Source organism: Mobula birostris, chromosome 22, assembly GCF_030028105.1.
Source record: "Mobula birostris isolate sMobBir1 chromosome 22, sMobBir1.hap1, whole genome shotgun sequence".
In the NCBI taxonomy this organism is placed as follows: Eukaryota; Metazoa; Chordata; class Chondrichthyes; order Myliobatiformes; family Myliobatidae; genus Mobula; species Mobula birostris.
The window spans coordinates 52201254-52220729 of record NC_092391.1 but is presented as its reverse complement, the minus strand read 5'-3'; the positions used below and the strand labels follow the sequence as shown (position 1 = coordinate 52220729).

At 42.9% G+C, this 19476-nt stretch overlaps 1 protein-coding gene across 1 annotated transcript in view; it reads right to left on the bottom strand.

Moving 5' to 3' along the window:
- Positions 1-19476, bottom strand: part of sbno1 (strawberry notch homolog 1 (Drosophila)) — a 145292-nt gene that overhangs the window by 112307 nt on the left and 13509 nt on the right. The window contains exon 2 of the mRNA XM_072240752.1: positions 10498-10632. Coding sequence (XP_072096853.1) covers positions 10498-10632 — 135 coding nt within the window. The remainder of the gene's footprint in view (positions 1-10497; positions 10633-19476) is intronic.

The following is a 19476-nucleotide window of genomic DNA, read 5'->3' as shown; positions in this document are numbered from 1 at the left end:
CCGATGGTCGACAATCTTACTATAACCATTCTAAGACTTGGAGTGCTCAATATGACAAGCTACCTTTGAAATGAAAACCCCACATAGAAAAATTTCTTGGCTCTTGCAACTCACGCCATGGCTTCATGGTTAATGGTCATCGCCATTAAAAACTTAATGGCACACCTACAAACAATTCCTGTCTGATTTATGCTTCACTGTCACTTAAAAGGGAGAATGGGAAACATGCTCAATTTCTGCAATTATTAAAAATAACAGATCAAGCATCACTACAATCAATACTCTGAGCTAAAATCAATAAGAGGAAAATGTCAAGGTATTATATTTCAAGAGAAAGCACAAATTTTCTGTACCAAGATAATAATGCACTGGAATAATCACAAAGTATGCAAATACAAAAAAAATCCAAATGCGTTACCATACTTCAGATTGATATTGAAGTTACAGAACCACAAAATTTAAAAAAGCGCATTTTTCCAATGTATAGAAGTTAAAATCATGCCAGTCCGAGAAATAATATGTGGAAATAAGCTGTATTCATCAAAATTATACCACTCGAGACTAAAATTACCTCAAAGTCAAGTAATAACAGGCTATTAAATGTAGAGCTCATCAAACAAGTGGTTCTATATTTCCATGAATATATTCTCCCACACCATTTCCCCAGCAAAACAAACATCCCTGATTAAGATTTCGTAGCACTGAACACTGCAGAGAGGAAAGTTACTGCTTGTCAGTTGTTCCTCTTGGAGAAAAACAAAAATACATGCAGCTCATTGAAATAACAACTTCAGAATATCTGTCAACTTCTCTGTCAGAGCTCATGTTGGAATGATAAGTTTGAAATAAGTTCATGGAGTTATGAATCATAGTAAAAAAATTAAATCAAAATGGTGGCTACATTTATAGAGAATATTCACAATAAAATCAGCAAGGTGCTTCACGGTTAAACACTAACATGAAAGCAATTGCTTTAAGTTTTTAGATTTTAGATGTAGAGGTACAGCACAGTAAAAGCCCTCTTGGCCAACGTGCCCACACCACCCAATTACACCCATGCAACGAACTAACCTACTAACCTAGACATCTTTGGAATCTGGTCAGAAACTGGATCGCCTGGAGGAAACCCATGGAGAACATACTTACAGACAGCGGCGGGAACTGAACCCGGGTCGCTGGTGCTGTCATAGTGCTGGAACCGCTATGCTACCGTGCTGCCCCCATTGGGTTCACTAAAGGCTGCAGAAGTCTTAAACAGAAGCTTTAAAAAGGGCAGAGGTGGATGATAAAAGGAGGGAACTGACAACGATTACAGTAGAATCAGAAACAATTTGGCCCGATAAGTCTGTATCAGTTCTGTACAAGAGCAATCTTGGTGGCAGCATACCCCTTCCCACTCTCTATAGTAACCCAAATTTCTTACAGATCAAGATCCTTATCCAGACCAACAGACACAAAACACTGGAGCAATTCAGCATCTTTGGAGATGGATAGATAGTTCACGTTTTAGGTTGAGACCCTTCGTCAGGACTGGAATGGAATGGGGAAGGCGCCACAATAAGAAGGTGGAGGGAGGGGAAGGAGGCTAGCTGGAAGGTGATAGGTGATGCCAGGTGGGTGGGAAAGGTCAAGGCTGGAGAAGAAGGAATCTGATAGGAGAGGATAGTGGACCACATGAGAATTGCAAGTGATAGGCAAATGAGAAGAGATAAAAGATCAGAGTGGGAATGGAGGGGAGGGGAGAAATTTGTTTACCAGAAAGAGAAATTGATATTCATGGTATCATGCTTGAGGCTACCTACAGTGAATGTAAAGGTGATGCTCCTCTACATCCTTGTCCAGATGTTTTTTTTGTACAATAAAACTGAATCACATTCTGGTAGGACATCTAGAAGCAATGGTAGGAACCTTAGGAGCAGTGTGCTTAATTTCATAAGCCAAGGCATTGAGAATAAGTTTAGTGCGTCATGTTGCAGCTCTATAAAATGCTGGTTAGAGTGCATTTGGAATCACCTCAACACAGGAATGATGGATAGGCTGCATTTGGAGTCACCTTGACACAAGAACAATAGTTAGACTGAACTTGGAGTCACCTCACTATAGGAAGGACATGTAGCCTATAGCAGAGAAATGAGGCTAGCATTTGCAGGTTATGGTGAGCATGGGTGATTTGGGTCAAATGTTTTTTTTTCTCTGTTACACAATACTATGACTCAATACTATCCCTGGCTGTCCTGATAAAGGGTCTCAGCCAAAATGTCAACTCTTTATTCCTCTCCATAGATGTTGCCTGACCTGCCGAGTTCCTCCAGCATTTTGTGTGGTATTCTATGCCATGTTCTGTAACTTCAAAACATTAAACTAATTCAAAGGAGGACACAAGAGTCTGGAATGTGATTCTAAACTCGTGTTTACTTTAAGCAAGGTGTGCACATGTCACATGGTAGCGTGATGACATAATGTAATTCACATATTTTCTTACATATAATCCATAATTATTTAAATGAACAAGAATGGTTAATCAATATACATACTACAAGATTACTCAAATATTACTGAAAAATTAAATACACAACGACACACACAAAATGCTGGAGGAACTCAGAAGGCTTTCCAGCATCTGTAGATTTTCTCTTGTTTGTGATTGAAATACACAACAATCTGGTTTTCCAGCATCTGTAGAAACTCTCATATTTACCTGGGTATAGATTCAAGACCTCAAACACCCAAAAAGTATCAATGTTTTTGCTCACGTTCAATGGAGTACTTTGCCAATCACCTCCATTCTGTGCCAATGGAAACTACCTCTGTCCATTGGCAATTGCCTTCATACCTCCTTCCAAATGACTCGAAGGCAGTGGTTCCCAGCCTGGGATCCATGGACACCTTGCTTGATGGTAGTAGTCCATGGCATAAAAAAGGTTGAAAAATCTTTGCTCTAGGGAGAGGAATTCAAGTTTCTATCCACATAACTGAAGTTCAACATGCTCAGAGTAACTTATGAACCTATTCTATATATGCACTTCAGTTTTCACATCTAGCCTAACATCCTGTAGCCAAAATTGGAACAATACCCCAGTCTTGTAGTACCGGCGAAGGGTCTCGGCACAGAACGTTGACTGTTTACTGATTTCCATAGGTGCTGCCCAGCCTGAGTACCTCCAGCGTTTTGTGTGTGTTACAATACTCTAGTTAAACCATCTCTTCCTACTCAAATGTAACACCTCACATTTCTCAATGTCATATTTCCTCTGCATCTATTGGCCAAGCTGCCTTATCGCCTTGAATAGTTTGTCACTATTCTTATCATTCATTTCCCCACCCCCACCCCGATGTCACTGCAGCTCTAGAAAATTTTCAAGTTCATTTTAGGAACAATAACTCACAATTTCATTCCTTGAGGGTCTCCACTGTAAACTTTCCATCAGTATGAAATAGCTACCTTCCACTTTGACTAGATCCCTAGTATTTAACTAGTTTTTGATTAAAACTACAACAGCCACTTTTATTCCAGAGTCATCCATCTTGATGACGAATTTGGCACCTCAGCAAATGTCTTTTATAAGTCAATATATTGCATATTGCATCAACCTGCATTCCATAAAACCATAAGATACAGGAGCAGAATTAGGCCATTTGGCCCATCGAGTCTGCTCTGCCATTTCATCATGGCTGATCCAATTTTTCTCTCAGCCCCAATCTCCTGCCTTCTCCCCCTGACTCTTCACGTCCTGACTAATCAAAAATCTATCAACCTCTGCATTAAATATACAAAAAGACTTGGCCACCACAGCTACCTCTGACGAAGAAAATCCACAGATTAACCACACTTTGGCTAAAGAAATTCTTCATCTCCGTTCTAAAAGGATGCCCCTCTATTCTGAGGCTATGTCCTCTGGACTGAGAGTCTCCCACCATAAGAAACATCCTCTCCAAATCCACTCTATCACTCCATCATTCAATAGGTTTCAATGAAGTTACTCATCATTCTTCTGAATTCTAGTGAGTAGAGGCCCAGAACCATCAAAAGCTCTTTATATAACAAGCTATTCAAGATACCGGAATCATTTCCGTGACCCTCCTCTGAACCTTCTCCAGTTTCAGCATGTCCTTTCTAAGATAAGGGTCACAAAACTGTTCACGGTGCTCCAAGTGAGGCCTCACCAGTGCTTCATAAAGTCTCAACATTACATCCTTGCTTTTACATTCTAATACCCTTGAAATGAATGCAAACATTGCATCTGCCTTCCTCACCACAGACTTGACCTGCAAGTTAACTTTCAGGGAATCCTGCACAATGACTCCAAAATCCCTTTGCACCTCAGCTTTTTGTATTTTCTCCCCATTGAGACAACCCTTTCATTTCTTCTACCAAAGTGCATGACCATATACATCCTGATACTGTATTTCAGCTGCCATATCTTTGTCCATTCTCCTGATCTATCTAAATCCTTCTGTAGCCCCTCTACATCCTCAAGACTAACTGCCCTTCCATCTATCTTCATATCGCCTGCAAACTTTGCAACAAAGCCACGAAGTCCATCATCCAAATCACTGACAAATAATTTCTTTCCTCAAACTCACCGCTGTCTGTAAGGAGCTCATACATTCTCCCTCGCGACTTTGAGGGTTTCATCCAGGTGCTCCGGTTTCCTCCCACAGTCCAAAGATGTACCGGTTAGTAGGTTCATTGGTCATTGTAAATTGCCCGGTGATTCATCTAGGGTTAAATTGGGGGTTGCTGGGAAGCATGGCTCAGTGCTGGAAGGGTCTATTCTGTGCTGCATTCTAATTAAATTAAATATGATTGGCTTTTAACAAATAGATGCTGGTTAGAATTTAGTACAGCATAGGAACAAGTCCTTCAACCTCAACATTCTGATAACTTATAAATTTCCTCCAATTTTTATTTTACTTTAATAAATTCATTCTTGACTCAGTGACTGCTTATCTTGTCCCCAGTTGTTTCTAGGACTACTCCACTATCAAGGTTAAATTGATTGAGTGGGTCACATCCAGATTTATGCCCACACCAACAGGTATAATGTTAGCAATTTTCCTGCCACTGCCTTTAAGGAGTTTGTACTACCTCCCCGTAATCATGTGGGTTTTCCTCCAAGTGCTCTGTTTTCCTCCCACAGACCAAGGATCTACCAGTTGGTTGCTTAATTGGTCATTGTAAATTGTCCTGTGATTAGGCTTGGGGTAAGTTGCTGGGTGGTGCTGCTTGAAGGGCTGGAAGGGCCTATTCCATGCTGTATCTCAATGAATAAATAGATTTTCCAGTCCTAAATCTCAGCCCCTATCCCTTACAATCATTTCATCTTCACATTTCAAAATTGATTCCTTTTTTTGTTTTTTCTCATGCTCATTCTTCATCTCATTTTCCTTTCCGTAAATCAGTCTGGGTCTGATTTGCGTTAACACTCCCCCCTCCCCCCCCCCAACACCAACCTCTCTTTTATTCCCCTTCTTCCATTTTTCTCAATTTTGGTTATCTAGGGAGCCCACCTTTAATTCCCTATTCTCATTCCTCATGGGAATACAGCTAGAATGTATCTAAAGTTCATACAGTTGGGTTTCATCAGCCGTGGTTGGCAAGTCATCTAGAAGGAAAACTCTGATCTCAAACCTCCGCTCCCTTGTGGCTATACCCATTCACGGAGAAGGCTTTGGGAGTAAACCCTGAGGGAAAAATCAGGAGCTGGATTCCCTGAGGTGAACCTGACTGGCAGCTCCTGCGGTGGCGCTGGTGGCAAACTGTATCAGTCTCTGCTGTTCCTTCGGAGTCATCAGCTGCACGGAGAAGGGGAGCCAGCTGTATGGGTAACAGGTCGCTCTCCATATCGTATTGCCCTGCTTTACATGTCAACTATGTAAATGAGTAGGAAGCAACATCCATGGTTGACCCTGACCAACGGAGGCCTCACAATATCTAAAATTATCTCCATTTTAAAGTCCTCCTAATGCTTAATCGCTTTTGCATGTTAAGCTCTGATTCCACAAAGGCCAGATCTGTTCCCAAGCCAATGAAACTGCCTCTTTCTCAGTGGTTCTGGATTTGTCTCTGTCCTTTCTACTGCTATTTCAAACCACTTGATATTATCATTTCTGTTCCTTGGTTGTTTCCCACTAATACTTGCTCTATTTGACCCAGATCATTTCCCACAATAAAGTCCAGTAATACCACCTTACTTAGTTGGCCATAAGCACACTGATCAGGAAGATCCTCCTGATGACAATCACCCCCTCTCTTCTTCCAGTGCTGTTGCAATTCCAATCTACAAACGTTTGTATATTTTGGACACTGAAACCCTCCATTAGTACAAAATTACAGACCTTACAACTCACACAGTCTCACAATCTAAGAAAGCTGGAGACTCTCTGGAGGACAGAGCTGAAGAAATTGTAGAGTTCTGGCTCAATTGAAGGTTGCAGGAAATTACAATACAAATGCAGATTTTTTTTTAAAAAAGCTGCAAGTTCTGAATGGGTTCAGCGAGGAGCACAGTTATATAGCATAACAGTTTAGAGCAGCAGCTGTGAGATTTAAACCCGGATCTTACAGTTGGTGCTGTAAACCATTATGCTATGCAACCGTGCTCCTTGCTGAACCCAATCAGTACTTGCAGCTTTTAAAAAAAAATATGCACTTGAATTGTCATTCAATTAATCTAAAACTCTAAAGTACCTTCAACTCCGATTGGGGTTCAATTCCTGCTACTGCCTGTACAGAGTTTGTACATTCTCCACGTGACCACATGGGATTACTCTGTTGCTCTGGTTTCCTCCCACATTACAAAGACATACAGGATAGGGTTAATAAGTTGAGGCATGCTACGTTGAAGCGTGACAATACCAGCAAGCTGCCCCAACACATCTTCGGCCTCTATTGGTTGTTAACACAAAGATATTTCACTGTATCTTTCAATGTACATGTGACAAATAAAGATAATCAGTGCCTGCACTTTCTAAGGAGATGAAGGCAAGCAAGGCCCCCCCACCCCCACCCCATCTTAACTGCATTTTACAGAAGTAGCACTGAGGGTGTCCTAACAAGCTGCATCTCCACTTGGTATGGGAGTAGTCGAGCATCGGACCGGAAGTCCAGAAAAAAGGACTGTGAGAGCAGCTGAGAGGATCATAGGGGTCTCCCTACCTCCCATCGGAGACATTGATCAGTAGCGCTGCACATGCAGGGCCTTTAGTTTTATCAAGGATCCCACCCATCCATCCAGCATCCCCTTCGACTTTCTAACATTAGGCAGGAGACTCTAATGCATAAAAATAAGAACAGTCAGAATGGGTAAACACGAGGAATTCTGCAGATGCTGGAAAGTCAAGCAACACACATCAAGTAAACGCAGCAGGACAGGCAGCATCTCTAGGAAGAGGTACAGTTGACGTTTCGGGCCGAGACCCTTCGTCAGGACTAACTGAAGGAAGAGCTAGTAAGAGATTTGAAAGTGGGAGGGGGAGGGGGAGATCCAAAATGATAGGAGAAGACAGGAGGGGGAGGGATGGAGCCAAGAGCTGGACAGGTGATTGGTAAAAGGGATATGAGAGGATCATGGGACAGGAGGCCCAGGGAGAAGGAAAAGGGGGAGGGGAAAAAAAAACCCAGAGGATGGGCAAGGGTTATAGTCAGAGGAACAAAGGGAGAAAAAGGAGAGAGAGAGAGAAAGAATGTGTGTATATAAATAATGGATGGGGTACGAGGGGGAGGTGGGGCATTAGCAGAAGTTAGAGAAGTCAATGTTCGTGCCATCAGGAGGCTACCCAGACGGAATATAAGGTGTTGTTCCCCCAACCTGAGTGTGGTTTCATCTTTACAGTAGAGGAGGCCGTGGATAGACATATCAGAATGGGAATGGGACATGGAACTAAAATGTGTGGCCACTGGGAGATCCTGCTTTCTCTGGCGCACAGAGCGTAGGTGTTCAGCAAAACTATCTCCCAGTCTGTGTTGGGTCTCGCCAATATATAGAAGGCCACATCGGGAGCACCGGACGCAGTATATCACCCCAGCCGACTCACAGGTGAAGTGTCGCCTCACCTGGAAGGACTGTCTGGGGCCCTGAATGGTGGTAAGGGAGGAAGTATAAGGGCACGTGTAGCACTTGTTCCGCTTACAAGGATAAGTGCCAGGAAGGAGATCAGTGGGGAGGGATGGGGAGTGGGGGGGAGAAACAAATGGACAAGGGAGTTGCGTAGGGAGCGATCCCTGCGGAAAGCGGGGGGGGGGGGGAGGGAGGGAAAGATCTGCTTAGTGGTGGGATCCCATTGGAGGTGGCGGTAGTTACGGAGAATAATATGTTGGACCCAGAGGCTGGTGGGGTGGTGGGTGAGGACCAGGGGAACCCTATTCGTAGTGGGGTGACAGGAGGATGGAGTGAGAGCAGATGTGCATGAAATGGGGGAGATGTGTTTGAGAGCAGAGTTGAAGGTGGAGGAAGGGAAGCCCCTTTCTTTAAAAAAGGAGGACATCTCCCTCGTCCTTATCCCATGATCCTCTCATATCCCTTTTGCCAATCACCTGTCCAGCTCTTGGCTCCATCCCTCCCCCTCCTGTCTTCTCCTATCATTTTGGATCTCCCCCTCCCCCTCCCACTTTCAAATCTCTTACTAGCTCTTCCTTCAGTTAGTCCTGACAAAGGGTCTCAGCCCGAAACGTCAACTGTACCTTTTCCTAGAGATGCTGCCTGGCCTGCTGTGTTCACCAGCAACCTTGATGTGTGTTACAGTCAGAATGGGAAACAGTTTCTTCACTCAGGCCAACAGGCTTCTGAACTCCCTGTCGCACCCCCTTCGAAGTATCACTGGTTAATCTGTTCCGTACCTTACAATATTTAGTTTATGCACTTCAGTTTGTTATTTATGTATGATTCATCTGTAGATTTTATCCTTACCTTCATAAGTTATCTTGTGTTATGTGTGCCATGTGTAGTAGTACTTTATCTCCTGGTTCAGAGAAATGTTGCCTCGTTTCTATATACGTTATATGGTTATACATGTTATATACATGTATGTAGTTAACTGACAATAAACTTCACTTAACTTGACTTGAAACCACAGCTATGTCTAAAGCAGAGGTTTGCAACTTAGGGTCCACAGACCCCTCAGGTAATGGTAGGGCTCCATGGCATTAAAGAAAAAAGGTTGGGAACACTTGATATAAAGTAATCTTGATATGAAGCAAACTATAAAAAGCTCAATCCCATAAACTTAACCTTAGAATGCAACCACACAAAGAGCAGCATAATCTAAGAAATACACAAAACATTAAAGTTTGAGACAATTTAGCCCAACTTTGCACTAAAACACTTCTGCACCATAAGCTTAAGAATCCTGTGTCAATATCACTGGACAACAAAGATTTTCCTTCCTGAATACTTCTGGGGGTATCTTATGGATTTTGGGCTAATGATCATGAAAATTACCGTGAAATTTCCCTATCACACATCATTTATTTGAAATCATCTATACTTTGTAGTTCAATTGACAATTCAATTCACAAGTCAGAATTACTGATGCCATAACTAAGGCTTTTTTTTCAATCCACAAAACAAACAGGACATCAACGACAGGCAATTCGAAGAACTTCTAGTGGGACTGGAGAAAATCGCATTCAAGAATGTTGCAGAAAATGTTCATGTCCAGCTATGTACAGCTGGTTGACAACATGCTTCAAGTATACAAAACCATGAAGTGCAGGGGGGAGGGGGAACGTCAACTCAGTCCATGAGAGGCTTGTGTTTGGGCATTTTCATGCCTTACAAGGCGCAGATTGGAAGTCTGTGTGGGGCGCCACTCCTCACACAGACACTAGAGCAATGTGTGGTTAAGTGCCTTGCTCAAGGACACAAACATGCTGCCACAGCTGAGGCTCAAACTAGCGACCTTTAGATCACTAGACAAATGCCTTAACCACTTGGCCACGTGCCCAACACAAGTGCAACATGTCACTAAAGATTCATTTTCTGCATTCCCATTTAGACTTCTTCCCTGCAAATCTTGGCACCACCAGTGAAGAGCATGGTGGAAGGTTTCCCCAGGACATTTGTGGTTATGGAGAAACAGTATCAGGGCAACTGGGATCCATCAATGCTGATTATTGTTTCAGACATTGAGTATAAACAAAAATCACCAACAAAACATTTTTGCTTAAGCAATTGCACTGTTATGCAATTAAATACATTATGTTCAATAAAGGTTAATTTCTTGTTTCCTGCAAATTCCTACATTATACAAGTAGTCTGAAATTATATTTGTGGTCTATCAATAAACAAACAAAAATTCCGAGGAAGCCACATTTTCAAAAATGCTTGTTGTCCACAGTAATCAGAGGCAACATTCAATCTGAATATATGCAACCCTAACTTCCATTACATACATTACAGTAAAAAGTCACATTACAATCTAAACATTAGATTGCAAAGAGTCACATTCAAGGTAGAGAAAGGAATATAAATTATAAAACAAGAAAAACCATCTTACCTGCTGCAAGCTGCCACTGGACGACAAAGGCGACATCAAGCCAGTGTCAAGTGGATCTGCATCAAAAAGGTCATTAGGGCTAATTCCACTTTCGCTCAAAGCAGCAAGCAGAAGATCTTGGCCTGGGTCTGTCATCTAGAGATTAACAAAACACATTATTAAGACTTTGCGAACTTATTGATGAGACAAGTGAAAATGAAACACAGAACAGCAGCTAAGATTCGATTTTTGGCTTTTGCATATTTTCTGAATGACGGTTTGGTTAATTGCTGGGAGTCTGAACTTTTTGCAACCAAGATTTGGGTATTTACTGGTCTCTCCGTCTGTAAGTATCCATGAATTGACATTTATGCCTCATTTGTATGTAATGTAGACCCACCTCACAGCTTTCTTTGAATGAGGATATTGTAATTTGTTTCCTCTTCTCTTAAAATGAGGAAGAGGAAATAAATGGTTGTTTGCTGCAGCCCCAACCTCCATCAGAACATAACCAATCCAAGACATTAAATCACTTCACATTTCTTGACATGTTCTGGGGAATAACTGCCCAAGCCCAGAACCAGCATCACGTCTCTAGTAAAATCTCATCTGAAAAGAATTTTACCCCTTCAACACTGCATCCAGTATCAGGAAGCAAGCACGATCAACCAGTCTGCTTTACACCAAAGTGACTTTCTAAATCTATGTGTGAGCAGAAAACATGTAACTCACAACTCCAACTGCCCTTGAGAATATGGTAGCAAGTTGCTTTTACTGCAGGGTGTTTTTACTTATTGAGATGCGGAATAGGTCTTTCTGGCCCTTCAAGCCGTGGCCCCCAGCAATCCCCCAATTTAATCCTAAACTAATCACGGGACTGTTTACAATGACCAATTAGCCTACCATCTTTCAACTATGTGAGAAAACCCATGCAGTAACGGGGAGAACATACAAACTCCTTACAAGCAGCAGCGGGAATTGAGCAAGATTTGCAAGTACTATAAAGAGAGAGTACAAAGGAGGTTCGTGAAAATGATTCCAAGATTGAACGGCTTGTCACATGAAGAGCATTTGATGACTCTGGGCCTGTATTCATTGGAATTCAGAAGAATGAAGGGTGGCCTCATGAAAACCTATCAAATGGTGAAAGGTCTTGATAGAGTGGATGTGGAGAGGATGTTTCCTATGGTGGGAGAGTCTAAATCCAGAAAACACGGCCTCAGAATAGAGGGGCATCCTGTTAGAACAGAGATGAAGAGGCATTTCTTTAGCCAGAGAGTGGTGAATCCGAAGAATTCTTTGCCGTAGGCAGATGTGGAGGCCAAGTTGTTACGTATATATGAGGCAGAGGTTGATAAATTCTTGATTGGTTAAGGCATGAAGGGATACGGGGAGAAGGAAGGAGATTGGTGCTGAGGGCAAAATTGGATCAGCCATGTGACACGATGTGTTAAATGGCCTTGCTCTCATTTCCTATATCTTATGGTGTTATATCACAGTACTGGTCATGTGACCAGAGACCAGGCAGACAATCTCTAAAGGAAATTGATCATGGCTGGGGTCACCTGTCTTGTCAAGACACTGCCCAGTAGAAGGGAATGGCAAACTACTTCTGTAGAAAAATTTGAAAAAATTTGCCAAGAGCAATCATTTTCATGGAAAGACCACGTTGTGCCACGTCATACAACACAGTACATAATGAGTGAACAATACTATAATCACAGATGACAAACCATGAAGAAGCAATAGAGCACAAGAACGGGCCCACCCATGATGTGCCAAATTAATTAAATGAGTACACATTTACAGTGAAAGGGACAGGTTTAAAGGAGATGTGCAGGACAAGTTTGTTGTTTTCACAGAGTGCTGGATGCCTGGAATGTGCTTCCAGGGATAACATTCAAAGTAAGTATGTCAGAGATGTTCAAAAAACTCTTTGATAGGCACAGGAATGTGCATGATGAAATGGGAGGATTTGGAGATCATGTAGGTAGAGGGGGTTAGTTTCGATGATTCAAAGTACTTTTATTATCAAAGTATGTATGCAGTAAACAACCCTGAGATTCATATTCCCACAGACAGCCACAAAACAAAGAAAACCATGGAACCCGTTCAAAGAATAAACATGAATCACCACCCCCCACCGCCACACACACACACAAAAACCAAATCGAGCAAACGGCAACACGAAAAAAAAACGCAAAACACAGAATCAAGTGTCCAAGCATATACATTTCAGCTTAGTGTTCATTATCTGCAGGCCGCCCTGATTCAAAAATCACCTAAAACCGCAAAAAAAAAGGAGCAACCAGAAATCAGACACACATCATAAATGAACTCGAGTCCAATCCACAAACTGTGTCGATTAAATCTAGGATTCCTGCACCATCCTCCAAAAACAACGAGGGACAGAGCGATTATTCGAACGCAGGGACTTTCCACAGGAGCAGCAAGCGAGAAGGAGAGAGAGACATCACATGCAGACATCTTCCTCCCACAGCATCAATTAAAAGGCTGGAAGACAGCGCTGAACACCCGCTCACCTTCCACAACTACCTTGATGATTGCAATCTTTCTCGGCGCTTTAAGTGGTGAGATTGGCGAGAAATGGATTCAATCATGAGCTCGAGCCCCATCTCCAGGCTTCTTGGCCTTGAGATCTCGCATTTTGCACTAAACATCTTCAGAGAGAGCAAAGCGCCAGATTGCTCAGTTGGCCCGGGAAACATACCGCTAAATTGTCGGTGATGGTTAGGCTCCAACAGTAGCAGAACCATATTTGAATGAAAAAGTAGTAGTTTCTTGACCAACTGGTGGATGTTGCCCTTGTCTCCGTTGTTCGCTGGCACCATCTTCTTCTGGAAGATGCTGTAAGTGAATCTAGTTGGGGATTTGATTATTAAGTATTTCAGTTGGGCATTTAATTAATGCACAACATTACGAGCTGTTTCTGTGCTATGTTCTATGAGAAACATAACTGCTCCCATGCACCTACACAATGTACATATTCTTTCAGTTCTCTGCACATTTGTGTGCCTACCTAAAATCCCCTCAAACAGTTCTATACTTGTCTTCACTGCCACCCCTAGCAATGCATGCCAAGCACCCAAGACCTGCTGTGGAAAAACAAAACTTACCTCCAACTCATGCACGCCCTCTAGTATTAGACATCAGAACTGGGAGAAAGATACCAGTTTATCGACTCCTCTGAGTTTTATAAATTTCCATCAGGTCTCCGCTCAGCGTTTGTCACTTCAAAGAGAACAGAGTTCGTCCAGCCTCTCTTCATAACACGTGCCCACTAATCCAGGCAACACCCTGCTAAGCATCTTGAACCCTCTCCAAAGCTTCTAAGTGAAGTTTAGGGAAATTTGAGAAAAGGCTTTGCCTCACCAAGCTACTTTTCAGTTCTCTACTCAATATTTTTGCAGTATACGTAACTGTTTCAATACATCTACTTACAGTAACTAACAATTTAAACACAAATGCTATACTGGGTCTGCAGCAAATAGTGCAGGCCACCTGCCGAACATGCACCTGTCCATAACAAGGTTGCCAGGAATGACCACTGTGAAATCATTTCTATCCATGACTCTCTCCACCTCCATTACGCATGGTTCTATTCTCATATGCACTGCCATAAACTCAGAACGTATCAGGCATGATGTAAAGAGGTAGTAGTTATTTAGGTGGCGAGGTGGAGATGCATCTCAACCAAAGGAGGTGGGAGGTGCTCCTTCCCTCCGGTAGCCTGCAGGTCACTCTTGAGCAAGGTGTCGCACCAGCTTAGTAACCCACCTCCTCCCGCCATCCCGGATCACCGTCACGTGAAGCGGTGGGAGCAGGTGGTGAAAGGTCATATGAGCAGCTGGTACATTCACAAGTCCTGGTGATGTGGCCACCAACACCAGGCAATCTCCGAAGAGTACTGATAATTGGCTCTTGTAAAGACACTGCCCAGAAGGCGGCAATGGCAAACTATTTCTGTAGAAAAAGACCATGTAAGACCATATGATATAGGAACAGAATTATGCCATTTGGCCCATCGAGTCTGCTCTGCCATTTCATCATGGCTGATCCATTTTCCTCTCAGTCTCAATCTCCTGCCTTCCGTGCATATCCCTTCATACCCTGACTAATCAAGAACCTATCAACCTCTGCTTTAAATAGACCCAATGACTTGGCCTCCACAGGCACCTGTAGCAATGAATTCCATAGATTCACCACTCTCTGGCTTAAGAAATTACTCATCTCCATTCTAAATGGACCTCCCCCTATCCTGAGGCTGTGCCCTCTGGTCTTAGACTCCCTCACCATTGGAAACATCCTCTCCAAACCCCCTATCAAGGCCTTTCAACATTCAGTAGGTTTCAATTAGGTCACCCCTCATACTCGTGAGTCCTAGTTATGCGACCACTGACACCAGGCAGACAATCTCTGCAGACTACTGATAATGGCTGGGGTCGCCAATCTTTGTAAAGGCACTGCCCAGGAGAAGGCAATGACAAACCACTTCTGTAGAAAAATTTGAGGGGGAGAGGGGGGAGGAGGGGGAGGGGGGAGAAGGGGGAATATGTGTGTATATAAATAAATAAATAACGGGCGGGGTACGAGGGGGAGGTGGGGTATTAGCCGAAGTTTGAGTAGTCAATGTTCATGCCATCAGGTTGGAGGCTACCCAGACGCAATATAAGGTGTTGTTCCTCCAACCTGAGTGTGGCTTCATCTTTACAGTAGAGGAGGCCATGGACAGACATATCAGAATGGGAATGGGACGTGGAATTAAAATGTGTGGCCACTGGGAGATTCTGCTTTCTCTGGCGGACACAGCGTCGGTGTTCAGCGAAACAATCTTCCAGACTAAAGATGAAGCCACACTCAGGTTGGCGGAACAACACCTTATAGTCTGTCTGGGTAGCCTCCAACCTGATGGCATGAACATCGACTTCTCAAACTTCCGCCCCACCTCCCCCTCGTACCCCATCCGTTATTTATATACACACATTCTTTCTTTCTCTCTCTCATTTTTCTCCCTCTGTCCTTCTCACTATACCCCTTGCCCATACTCTGGGTTTCCCCCCCTCCCCCTTTTCTTTCTCCTTAGGCCTCCTGTCCCATGATCCTCTCATATCCCTTTTACCAATCAACTGTCTAGCTCTTGGCTCCATCCCTCCCCCTCCTGTCTTCTCCTATCATTTTGGATCTCCTCCTTCCCCTCCCACTTTCAAATCTCTTACTAGCTCTTCTTTCAGTTAGTCCTGACGAAGGGTCTCGGCCCGAAACGTCAACTGTACCTCTTTCTGGAGATGCTGCCTGGCCTGCTGCGTTCACCAGCAACTTTGATGTGTGTAGCTTGAATTGTCTTACTGCTTATTACTTACCAACCATCAATGACAAAAGTTGCTACTTTTTACTATTGTTCACTCTAAACGTGGTAGTGTCCAGCAGCCACATGACTGAAGATAGTTAGAAACTGTTTGGCAACAGCTACCTGTCGCAATTAAGTGGAATAGTGTTCCAAATAAACGAAGGGAATCCCAGCTACTTTCTCCATTTGTTCTTGTTCTTTCAAGAGTTGTCCTAAATAAGCACCTGCCCCGATAAACTGATGGCCCAATTAACCAGAATCCACTGCACATCATCGTTCATTCATTATTGGTGGGTCTAATTAATGCAATTTCCTCTCTAAGAGCATCATACAAGTATCTTCAGCACACGGACTGCAGTTCAAAGAGGTTGCTCACCACCAATACAAATCCACATCAATGATTTAAATGAAGGGAGCTGCTGATGGTAAAACAAAGAAGTTGTTTGTGTGGGCAGCAGACAGGCTTCTGGGCAAAGCTCTATAGGTTTCAAATCACAAACACAAGAGATTCTTCAGATACTTGAAATCTAGACTGACACACACAAAATGCTGGAGGACCTTTCCTGATGAAGAGTCTTGACCCAAAACATTGACTGTTTATTCCTCTCCACAGATTTTTTAAAAAATTTATTGAGATACAATGCGGAATAGGCCCTTCAGACCACGCTGCTCAGCAACCGCTGATTTAAATCTAGCCTAAAAACTGGACAATTTACAACGAGCAATTAACCAACTGACCTGTACATCTTTGGACTGTCATAGGAAGCTAGAGCACTCACACAGTCACAGGGAGAATACGCAAACTGAATCTGGGTCGCTGGTACTGTAAAGCATTATGCCAACGACTATGCTACCGTACCATCCCACCTGATGCTGCCTGAACTGACCAATTCCTCCAGCATTTTGTGTGTATTTCTACAGGCTTAAAGGTAATTATGGAAAGGAATAAGGATGGTCCAATGTCCAGATTTGGAAGAGGTGAAGCCCAATTTCAAAATAAGACAGGACCTGCTAAAGTTGACCAATTGAAGCTACTTGCACGCAAGTCCACATCTGACAAGTGGGAGTCTTTAAAAATGAAACAGCAAGAGTTTAAGGTCAATGTGCAAAGTGAAAAGCAAAGGCAGCATCCTGGAAAAACTAGATATACAAAGAAGTTGGAGATTAGATATAATAACAATATGGAACTAGATCTGTTTTCCTTGAAGCAGAGGCTGAAATGGACCTGGCAGAGGTACACAGAATTATAAGCAACCTTGGTTTCACACATGGGAGGAAACTCTTCTCCCACAACAGAGATCCGTAAAACTAAAGCCCAGAGGTTTAGGCAAGTGGAAAAAGAGGTTTGGGGGGGATCTGAACAAGAATTTCTCATCACTTATCCAGAACACATGCCTGAGTGGGTGTAAGATGGTTTAAGATAGCGCCGGTGAATCTCAGCAACTTCAAGCTGGTGGCCAATGAAACAAGGAAAACAACTAATTACTTTAATAACCGCTTGTTTTCTGGTAAACAATCATCGCAAGCAATAGTCTGTAACTTCCTTTTGGACTGGAGAGGGAATCTGATGTGCCAGACTGAGGTGAGGCAGCGAGTCCGTTGCCAAGTCACCGGGCTGAATTGGAAAGGTCAGGTACCGCTGAATCGAGGAGGCGGGGGTCCAGGTCCCAGAGCGTACAGAAGTTACTGAACCTGATGTTTGGATGATGATTTACGTGCCCAGCCAAATTGGAAAGGTCAAGGACCGGCCAGTTTGGCTCACTGCTTCGTTCTGCGCTGACCCAAGGGTCTGTGGATGGATTCTCTTTGTGGACTTCAGTTCAGAATGCTATTTGCTTGTGTCCATTACTTGCAAGGCTTTTTTTCCCCCTTTTAATTGGATGCTTGACAATTTTTATTTTTGATGGGTTCTTTCGGGTTTTCTTTGTTTTCTGGCTATCTGTTAGGAAAGAATCTCAAGGTTGTACAAGACCATAAAATATAGGAACAGAATTAGGCCATTTGGCCCACCAAGTCTGCTCCACCACTTCATCCCAACTGATCAATCAGCCTCAATCTCCTGCCTTCTCTCCGCATCCCTTCATGCCCTGACCAATTAAGAATCTACAACCTCTGCCTATAATTTCTTTTTGGATCAATAAAGTATCTAGCTATCTAAAAATACATAAAGACTTGGCCTCCGGAACTGCCTGTGACAATGAATTCTACAGATTTACCACTCTCTGGCTGAAGAAATCCCTCATCTGTTATTAAAGGACACCCCTCTATTCTGAGGCTGTGTCCTCTGATCTTAAATACCCCCACCATAGAAAGCATCCTCTTCACATCCACTCTGTCAAGGCTTTTAACCATTTGATAGGTTTCAATGAAGTCACCCCTCATTCCTCTGAATTCTGGTGAATACAGGTCCAGAGAAAACCATGCTAACTACGGCCTATTTTATCATGTATCTCCAAGTACCCTGAAACCACATTCTTAACAATCAACTCCAACATTTTCTGAACCCAAGGTCAGGCTTATAATTTCCCTTTTTCTGCCTCTCTCCTTTCTTGAACAGCGGAGGGACATTTGCAATTTTCCAGTCTTCCAAACCATTCCAGAATCTAGTGATTCTGATAGATCATTACTAATGCTTTCTTCAGTTCATCTGCCATTTCCTTGTCCCCATCACTACGTATCCAGCATTTTTTTCTAGCGGTCCAATACTCACTTTCACCTCTCCTTTGCATGTTACATACCTGAAGAAACTTTCAGTATCATCTTTCATGTTATTGGCTAACTTACTTTCGTATTCCACCTTTACCTTCTTAATGACTTTTCTAGTTGCCTTCTGCAGGTACTTAAAAGCTTCCCAATGCTTTAACTTCCCACTAATTTTTGCTCTATTATATGCACTCTCTTTGGTTTTGACTTTGCTTGCTTGCCACAGTTGTGTCATATTGCCTTAAGAATACTACTTCCTCTTTGGGATGTATATATCCTGTGCCTTCCAAATTGCTTCCAGAACTTCCAGCCATTACCGCTCTGCTGTCAACCCTGCCAGTGTTCTTTTCCAATCAATTCTGGCCAACTTCTCTCTTTTACTCCACAATAATATTGATACATCTGACAAGCTTCTCCATCTCAAATTGCAGGGTGAATTCGATCATATTATGGTCACTTGCCCCTCTGGTTCTTTTACTTTAAGCTCTCATCAATTCTGGTTCAATGCACAATCCAGACTAGCTGATCCCCTAGTAGGCTCAATCACAAGCTTTTCTGAAAAGTCATCTCACAGGCATTCTAGAAATGCCCCCCTTGGAATTCAGCACCAACCTGATTTTCCCAATTTACCTGCATATTGAAATCTTCCATTACTGTGCCCTTTTGGAATGCATTTTCTATCTCCCGTTGTAATTTGTAGGCCACATCCTTACAACTGCTTGGGGATTTGTATACATCTCCCATCAGGGTCTTTTACCCTTGCAGCTTCTTAGTTCTATCCAGAATGACTCCACAGCCTTCTGATCCTGTCACCTTTCATGATTTAGTTTTATTTTATAACCAAAAGAGCAATGCTGCCGCCTCTCCCTTCCTGTCGGAGTTTTTGATACTACGTGTATCCTTGGACATTAAGCTCCCAGCTATAATCT